The sequence below is a fragment of the Dryobates pubescens genome, chromosome 7 (genome assembly GCF_014839835.1).
Source record: "Dryobates pubescens isolate bDryPub1 chromosome 7, bDryPub1.pri, whole genome shotgun sequence".
NCBI classification, from domain to species: domain Eukaryota; kingdom Metazoa; phylum Chordata; class Aves; order Piciformes; family Picidae; genus Dryobates; species Dryobates pubescens.
Genome location: NC_071618.1, coordinates 43,782,850 through 43,792,004, shown reverse-complemented (window position 1 = coordinate 43,792,004; position 9,155 = coordinate 43,782,850). Strand labels below are relative to the sequence as shown.

Below are 9,155 nucleotides of genomic sequence, written 5' to 3'. Positions count from 1 at the left end.
AGGGGCCTAGAACTGGACACAGGACTCAAGGTGCATGACCAGTGCTGAGTCCAGGGGCAGAATGACCTCCTTGCTCCTGCTGGCCACACTGTGTTTCTTTGGTCTGGCTATCTCCAGCCCTCTTTGCTTCCTTAACTCCCTCTGCAATGGGAAATGAGTGAGTTTGCCACCTTCTGTGGCCCTCTGCCTGCCCTCACCATGCAGCCTTTTCCTCTGTCCCACCAGCAGGCAGGCCATGGAGCAAGCTGAGGACGTGACAGCGAGATGTGAAGATTGCAGGGCAGAGGGCTCAGCCTGCCTCCTGCCTGTTGCTGAGTGCAGCACTGTAAACCAAAGGGTATGTCAGCAATTATTTTATTACTCAGTTTAGTTATCACTGGGGAACAAAAACAAAAACCATGGCCCAGGCTTTTATGAAAGCCCTCAACAAAAGCCTTTCAAATTCAAAACCAGCTGAGGTCCTCTCTCCAAAATAGTAGATCTGAGGCTTGCTGTTTCCCATCCCTTGCCCTCTCTTCCCCCCTCGGGGAACGGGGACGGAACAACGTTGCGACATTTAATCCTCCGCCGCTTCGGAGCGCTCAGCTGACTGCCCCAGCAGAAACTTGCTTAGAAAGCAGAGCTCTCAATCCATTCTCTGTGGCAGACTTGCACACATTACTGTTTTCCAACCTCCAGGGCTACATTCATCATCCTTCTGACCAGAAAGAAGCCACCAATTATTGAACCCCTTGCATTAGAATGGAAACGGAGTGGAACTGGATGAAGGGTTCTTGGACACACGGGCACATGGGCTCACACTTTGGGGGGGGTTATCCCAGCAGGCACTCCAGGATGGCCCAGGAAGCTCACAGCCATCTCCCCACATTTGGGGTTTTTTTGTGTCCCCCTAATAGGAGTCAGATTTATTTGTGTTTTATATGATGAGTAGTGATTTACATCCCACCCACCCATCTGAGCATACCCAGGGCTCCAGGCACATCTCCAACCGCTTCCAGGCTATTCAAATCATTATTGGTCCATCCATTTTCCAGTCACAACAGGGCCTTCTGTGACTAATTATGGCCTGACTGCAGCAGGAGAGGCTGCTTCAAAGAATGGGAATCTTCAGGCACACCAGCAGTTCCCCTGGTTCCCAAATCCTTTATTTATGTGGCTTACATTGAGTTGACAGATTTAACTGGGCTGCTGAAGATACGGTCAGAGCAGCAGAGTCACTCCCTTCCCTTTTATTGTTTTCTGAAGACACAACATCCAGACACATCTGTCACTGGAAAGAGGAAGTTCTCCATCACTGGACTTCATTTGGGCTTTTATAAGGCTGTTTCAGTAGCATCTGGGAATAGATCAATATGATGTTTGGTAGGGAGCTGTGTTTCCTCCTGATGCACTGTAAATCTTTTATTGTAGATACTCCCACTGTTTATTGCTGAAAATCAATAAAAATAAACCTTGTAAAGTTAAAGCCTGGCAGTGCTTCAGCACAAACCAGAGGGAGAGAGTAAGAGGCAACAAGTCTCCCTCTCCATCTTGAATAGCTCCCAGATTCCTTTCCAATGAGGAGACCTTACTGCTGTCTACAACTACCTGAAGGGAGACTGGATGGGGCAGTTGGTGCCATGGTTTAGTTGATGAGATGGTGTTGGGTGATAAGGTTGGACTCAATCTTGAAGGTCTTTTCCAACCTGGTTAAATCTATCCCATCCTATCCTATCCTATCCCATCCCATCCCATCCTATCCTATCCCATCCCATCCCATCCCACCCTATCCTATCCCACCCTATCCTATCCTATCCTATCCCATCCCATCCCATCCCATCCCATCCCATCCTATCCTATCCTATCCCATCCCATCCCATCCTAATCCTATCCCATCCCATCCCATCCTATCCCATCCTATCCCATCCTATCCTATCCCATCCTATCCTATCCTATCAACACTTTCCAGCAATCTGAGTTTTGGGAGTGTTTTTTTTTGTGGGTTTGTTTAATTGTTTAAAGTTATGAACACTGCTGTGGTCTCAAAGAGGACTTCTGACCCTCTCTGGCAGCCTTTTGGTATGGAATTCAGCTGTGGATCAGTACTCAGCACTGGTTAGGCCACAACTTGAGTCCTGTGTCCAGTTCTAGGCCCCTCAGTTTAAGAAGGATATTGAAGCACTTGAACGTGTCCAGAGAAGGGAATGAGGCTGGGGAGAGGTCTGGAGCACAGCCCTGTGAGGAGAGGCTGAGGGAGCTGGGGTTGCTTAGCCTGGAGAAGAGGAGGCTCAGGGGAGACACCTTCAAGTGTCTCAATGTCCTTCTTAAATTGAGGGGCCCAGAACTGGACACAGGACTCAAGGTGTGGCCTAAGCAGTGCTGAGTCCAGGGGCACAATGACTTCCCTGCTCCTGCTGGCCACACTGTTCCTGATGCAGGCCAGGATGCCATTGGCCTTCTTGGCCACCTGGGCACAGTGCAAGTGAAGAGGACTTCATTGCAGCCACCCTGTGTCTGTGCCAAACTAAAATGGACTGCAGTGGTAGCAAAACCAAAGAAAGAAACAAGAGATGACCAATGGTCCATTAGTGACACCATCAACCTGGGAAGGTCCATTGCACTGAAATACTTCAGGGCAAGGCACAGAAGGGCAATTCCAGCCACCCACTCCCATTTTCAAGTGCTGCAAATGAAGTAGTAAGTTCAACATTGCAAAGCTGGTTGAACAGCCAGATCTAATTAGTCCAAAGAAGCTCTGCTTGGCTGTTTGCAACTTTGGACAGACAGGGTTTTATCAACAACAAAAGTCACATTCAAGTAATGAATCCTTGCTGTCTTCTTGCCCTGCTTTGAAGGGAGGACAAAAGAGTCTTAATGAGCAAGGCTTCATTATCTCACCTCTCCTGGTACCTGAGCTGATCTTGGCATCTTCACAAAGCACTGCACAGGGCTAACATTCCCAAGGCTTTTAAAGCCACTTCTGTCAAGCCTTCCTCCTAAGTATGTTTAGCATTAGGGAATCCTTTCTACTATTTCATCTCACATGGTGCTAACTGTTCCATCTGAAGGACTGGTTATCACACTTTCATGCTTCTTATTATCACACTTTCATGCTTCTTGTATTGAAGCTCAAAATAAATCCACTGACCCTTTGTTCACAGCGTCCTGTACAATGGAATTCTCAGACTGAAGAGCAGCTTAATGCCTTCAGAGTGGGAGGAGAGGACAGAGGAGCATTCTGCAAGAGACAGTAACACGTTTCATGGGCACTGGTAGCAGCTTCACAAAGCCACTTTCTCAAGTCTGAAGCCACACACTAGAATCATAGAATCAGTCAGGGGTTGGAAGGGACCCCAAGGATCATCTAGTTCCAACCCCCCCTGCCATGGGCAGGGACACTAACACAACTGGAGATGTTTCTGCTATGCTGCTTCATGCTTCATGCTGCTTTATGCTTCAGCAGTGTGCCCAGGTGGCCAAGAAGGCCAATGGCATCCTGGCCTGCATCAGAAATAGTGTGGCCAGCAGCAGCAGGGAAGTCATTGTGCCCCTGGACTCAGCACTGGTTAGGCCACACCTTGAGTCCTGTGTCCAGTTCTGGGCCCCTCAATTTAAGAAGGACATTGAGACACTTGAACATGTCCAGAGAAGGGCAACAAGGCTGGGGAGGGGTCTGGAGCACAGCCCTGGGAGGAGAGGCTGAGGGAGCTGGGGTTGCTTAGCTTGGAGGAGGCTCAGGGGAGACCTTAGTGCTGTCTGTGACTACCTTAAGGGAGGTTGTAGCCAGGTGGGGGTTGGTCTCTTCTCCCAGGCACCCAGCACCAGAACAAGAGGACACAGTCTCAAGCTGTGCCAGGGGAGGATTAGGCTGGAGGTGAGGAGAAAGTTCTTCCCAGCAAGAGAGATTGGCCATTGGAATGTGCTGCCCAGGGAGGTGGTGGAGTCACCATCCCTGGAGGTGCTCAAGAAAGGATTGGACGTGGCACTTGAAGCCATGGTTTAGTTAGTCCTGAGGTGTTGGGTGCTAGGTTGGACTTGATGATTTCTGAGGTGGATTCAATCCCCTCATCCAGATCATCAATAAAGGTATTGAACAGGCTGGGGCCCAGCACTGATCCCTGGGGCACACCACTGGTGCCTGGCTGCCAGCTGGCTGTGGCACCATTCACCACCACTCTCTGGGCTCAGCCTCCAGCCAGTTCCTAACCCAGCTCAGAGAGCTGCTGTCCAAGCCAGGGGCTGACAGCTTGGCCAGGAGTTTGCTGTGGGGGATGGTGGCAAAGGCCTTGCTGAAGCCCAGGCAGACTCCATCCACAGCCTGCCCCACATCCACCAGGCAGTCACCTGGGCATGGAAGGAGATCAGGTTGGTCAGGCAGGACCTGCCTTTCCTCAGTCCCTGGACCTGATCCCTTGGCCATCCTGCAGGTGTGCTGTGATTGCCCCCAAGATGATCTGCTCCGTAGTCTTTCCTGGCACTGAGGTCAGGCTGCCAGGCCTGGAGGTTGCAGGTTCCCCCATCTGGCCCTTCCTGTGGATGGGCATCACCTTGGCCATCACAGTGGAGCTGCAGCAGGGTGCAGTGGTAGCTGCCATGAAAGCCAACTTTATTTCCAAACATTTGAAAACACCAAAATTGATCTGCTGCTCCCCTCAGGAGTGCAGCTGCAGACAAGCCAACACAAGCAGGCCACTGCTACTGCCACATCCCTCTTCCACTTTCAAAAGATGAAAGGCAAAGCCTCTATTTCCCTTTCTGCACTGGGCTCCTCTTCGCCTGTGCTGCCCCAGAGCTCCCTGGGGCTTGGTTCACCGTGATGGTGATGCCTGCTGGTTTCTGCATCCTTTCCAAACTGTAGCATTCGACTTTTTCTTCACTGGACACTGTCCTGGTGCTTGTGAGGCGAAATCCATCCCTGAGTAAAGTGTCAAGCAGCAGGCCTAGCACATTAGTACCATTAATCAGCTTTCTGTTATCAGGCTTTATGGAAACATACCTAAAATAAGGAAAAAAGAGTTACAACACACCTCAGTTACAGCTTGAAGGATGGAAGTGTTTGGGTTTTAAAACAAACCAGGTCCTCAGATGCTGCAGTTCAGCACAATCACAGAATCAATAAGGTTGGAGAAGACCTCAGAGATCATCAAGTCCAACCTGTCACCCAGGACCTCAGGACTAACTAAACCATGGCTTCCAGTGCCACATCCAATCCCCTCTTGAACACCTCCAGGGATGGTGACTCCACCACCTCCCTGGGCAGCACATCCCAATGGCCAATCTCTCTGGGAATTTTCTCCTCACCTCCAGCCTAAACTTCCCCTGGCACAGCTTGAGACTGTGTCCTCTTCTTCTGGTGCTGGCTGCCTGGGAGAAGAGACCAACCCCCACCTGGCTACAGCCTCCCTTCAGGGAGTTGTAGACAGCAAGAAGGTCTCCCCTGAGCCTCCTCTTCTCCAGGCTAAACAATCCCAGCTCCCTCAGCCTCTCCCCAGCCTCGTTGCCCTTCTCTGGACACGTTCAAGTGTCTCAATGTCCTTCTTAAACTGAGGGGCCCAGAACTGGACACAGGACTCAAGGTGTGGCCTAACCAGTGCTGAGTCCAGGGGCACAATGACTTCCCTGCTCCTGCTGGCCACACTGTTCCTGATGCAGGCCAGGATGCCATTGGCCTTCCTGGCCACCTGGGCACACTGCTGGCTCATGTCCAGCCAGCTGTCAACCTGTACCCCCAGGTCCCTTTCTGCCTTCAGTTTTACAGGTTGAGAGCAACTAAGGTTCTAGATTTCCCCACCCCTCCTGAGGACAATTTAACTCTTTACCTCATTAAAGGAACTGCAATTCTCAGTCCATCCACTTAGATGCTGGGCAAGAAGCACTTCTCTCTCAGCCCCTACTTTCTCAAGAAACACCTGTGATCCCCTCCATCTCTTTTCACGTAACGGAGGAGAGGTGAAGGGCATGTCTGATTCAGTGATGCAAGTTTTTCAGGTAGGAGTGGCTGGTGGAAAGGGCAGTGAAGTCACATTCACCCCAGCAGCATCCCTTCTCATCACACTGGGTCTCTCTCTGCAAACAGTGACGTTTATTGCCCAGCTGCCTTGCACAGCAGGTCGTGTGGTAACGAGTACGAGAATCATTTTCACATTGCCTCAAATGATTTCACTCGATGCAGAGGACAGTTTCAGAGTCTACCCAGACATTTGGAGGAACAGAGGTCAGGTAAAAAATACTGGTACAAAATACACCAAGTTTGACAGAGGTGAAAGTCTTTAGCAGTCCACAGGAAAGTACACCAAACATTCATGGAAAGCACACCAAAAAAAGGCAAAAGAGCCCATGGTGGCAGAAGGAAGTTGATAGAACCTTAGCAGGCAACATCATCAAACTACTTTCATTACTCAAGAGGAAGATTTCTCTACTGATCTGCTGAGGAAGGCTTTTATCAAGTCTTAAGAAACAAAGGAAAGCATCAGGAATCTTTTCCCCACTGTTCCACTTGCCACGACCTAATCAACCCATTTATTAGTCCACTGAAATTAGTGATACATTACCAAGTTAAGGCCTGGCTTAAATCTTGCTTTGCAAATGCAAAGTGATTTTTCTTCTACTTGCCTGGGCTAAAGAGAGCTAACAGGAAGATAAACTTCAGTAACTTTTCTTAAACTACATCAAAATATTGCTGTGTTGAGTCAGATGTTCAGCTTGAAGTACTTCCAAAAGGGTTCTTCGGTGAACCTTCCCTAAGGTTCTAGATGTGCTGACAGCCCCAGAGGACAAACCAGGCTGCGTTTGCTTGTGCAGTAAGAATGTGTCTCCCTACAAAAGAGACATCCAGCACAAGCTTGTTTAAAAATGCTAAGTTATTATTAGAACTTGATACTGCACAAAAGTCACTGATAGGGAGGAATCTTAACAAGACCACAACCTGGCTCTGAATTCAAAGCAAACCCACTGTGCAGCATACACTTAATAATCTACTCCTTCTCCCACTCCCCAACAACACTTTTCCACTCCCTGCACTGCTATCTTATTCCCAGTGGTGGTTTTAATCCTGTTTAACCATTCTCTTCTTTCTCTTCTCCATACCAAAGTCTTTTGGACCGTGAGGTAGTGGAGATTTCAGGCTTCCCCATGACTTCGCTCCTGGGTTATTTTGCTTCCTGTGCTTCATTTTGCTCTGTGTTTTTCGGTCCTCCGGAAGGTCATTGATGCTGTGAAATTCTAAAACCATGGAGAGCTTGTGAGAGGGAAAGGGCAGAGAGAATAGGCCCAAAAGGACTCAAACCCAAACATGAAGAGCAGCATTTTAGAAAGCTGAAGAACAGGACAATTGGTGCAGCAGCAATGAAACTGGGGGTTTCAGAACTAGGAAAAGGATACCTTAAAGCAGCAGGAAGAAGGACAAGGATTTCTTTCATCTTAGCTGCCCAACAAGTTCTTTAAAATGAGCTTTGCTATCACATAATGGTTGTGTACTTCAGGGAATGAGAAGTCACGAAGGTGTTTCCATAGTAAGAAGTTACAGTAAGGAAAGTACCTGGCCACAAACTGGTCACCGGCAGAGTAGTCAGTGCCACACTGAAAAACCACGTCATGGTGAGAAGGTCTTTCCAAAGGCAGGGGAACAAGTGGTTTGTGAGAAGGAAAAAGGCTGTTCCAGCTCTGTCCTGACTGCTGTCCTGAAAACACAGTGATCTGTTCAGCCAGTGTCTCCACAGTGGTACTGCAGGAACCAAAGATCCGGAAGAAGGCCTGCATCTCCTGGAGAGAAAAACGCACTTCCAAGAGCTCCGGCCTCGGCTTCAGCAAGTGCTCCTGCTTCAGGAGATCGGCCAGAGGGGAGAGGCCATAGAATTCTGCTTCTCTCTGCAGCCTCTGATAGTCTGAAAAGTCAGGAGGTAAAGAGATCTGGAGAGTCCTCAAGAAGTCCAAGATGTAACCGAACAAAGTCCCGTCCCTGTCCACAAAAAGCTCTCCGCTCGGCAGCGCCACTTCCCGCGCATCGCTGCTCAACATCCGGGCTAGCCTGGACTCGGGGAACCGCAGCAACGTGGAGGCCAGGGTCACAAACCTCACACCCCCCACATTCAGAGCGACCACCTCTCGGCTGCTCATCTCTCCCTCACCTCAGCCACCCAGGACTCGGCTGGGACTTGATCCTTCCTGAACTGTAAGGCATCCGCAGCCGGCAGGAGCACGCGGCGTGTGCAGCCAGCGCTCGGAGGGAGGCGTGGAGCCGCGAGAGGACTCCCGGGCAACAGAGAGGTAAATATCCTGTACAGTAAGATTTGTTTGCAGGGTTTGGTTGCTTGGAAACTTAGATTCTTGGAATTTAATCTTTTCTTTATTTCTTTTTTTTTTTTTTTAATTAACAGCTCACAAGGACTACTGGAGGGCAGTGAATTGGCTGTCTCGTTAAACTCTCCTTAAACCTTGAGACAGGCCCAGGAATATGCCCCACGTATGGCACCCATTCCAGAAATGCTGCTGGAAGGGGTCCAGAGAAGGGCAACAAAGCTGGGGAGGGGTTTGGAGCACAGCCCTGGGAGGAGAGGCTGAGGGAGCTGGGGTTGCTTAGCCTGCAGAAGAGGAGGCTCAGGGGAGACCTTCTTGCTCTCTACAACTCCCTGAAGGGAGGTTGTAGCCAGCTGGGGGTTGGTCTCTTCTCCCAGGCAACCACCAACAAGAGGACACAGTCTCAAGCTGTGCCAGGGGAGGTTTAGGCTGGAGGTGAGGAGAAAGTTCTTCCCAGAAAGAATAATTGGCCATTGGGATGTGCTGCCCAGGGAGGTGGTGGAGTCACCATCCCTGGAGGTGTTCAAAAAGGGACTGGACGTGGCACTTGAAGCCATGGTTTAGTTAGTCCTGAGGAGTTGTGTGCTAGGTTGGACTCGATGATCTCAAAGGTCTTTTCCAACCTGGTTAATTCTATTCTGTTCTAAATGGTTTAGTTCTATACATTGCTGTGCATAGGATCCATGTTGTTCATATGCAAAAAGAGGTCAGGTGTGCTTCAAGCAGTATCTTTCAATATCATATGCTCTTGAAGAAGGGCACTTCAGAGAACTCAGGCTTACAGTTCACTTGATATCAGTTACACTATGGCCCAGTCAACACCTCCAGAACATTTGATTAATTCCTGAAACAAGGTACACAAAAAAATAGTAAAAAAGCCT

General features: G+C 49.5%; 1 protein-coding gene across 1 annotated transcript; it reads right to left on the bottom strand.

Moving 5' to 3' along the window:
* Positions 1 to 4,677: 4,677 nt before the first annotated feature.
* On the bottom strand, positions 4,678 to 8,335 carry KCNRG (potassium channel regulator). The gene is made up of 2 exons (XM_009907046.2): positions 7,517 to 8,335; positions 4,678 to 4,975 (listed from the first exon to the last, which is right to left on the bottom strand). The coding sequence occupies exons 1-2, from the start codon at positions 8,092 to 8,094 to the stop codon at positions 4,723 to 4,725; spliced, it is 831 nt and encodes a 276-aa protein (XP_009905348.2). The 5' UTR covers positions 8,095 to 8,335; the 3' UTR covers positions 4,678 to 4,722.
* Between the last annotated feature and the right edge of the window lie 820 nt (positions 8,336 to 9,155).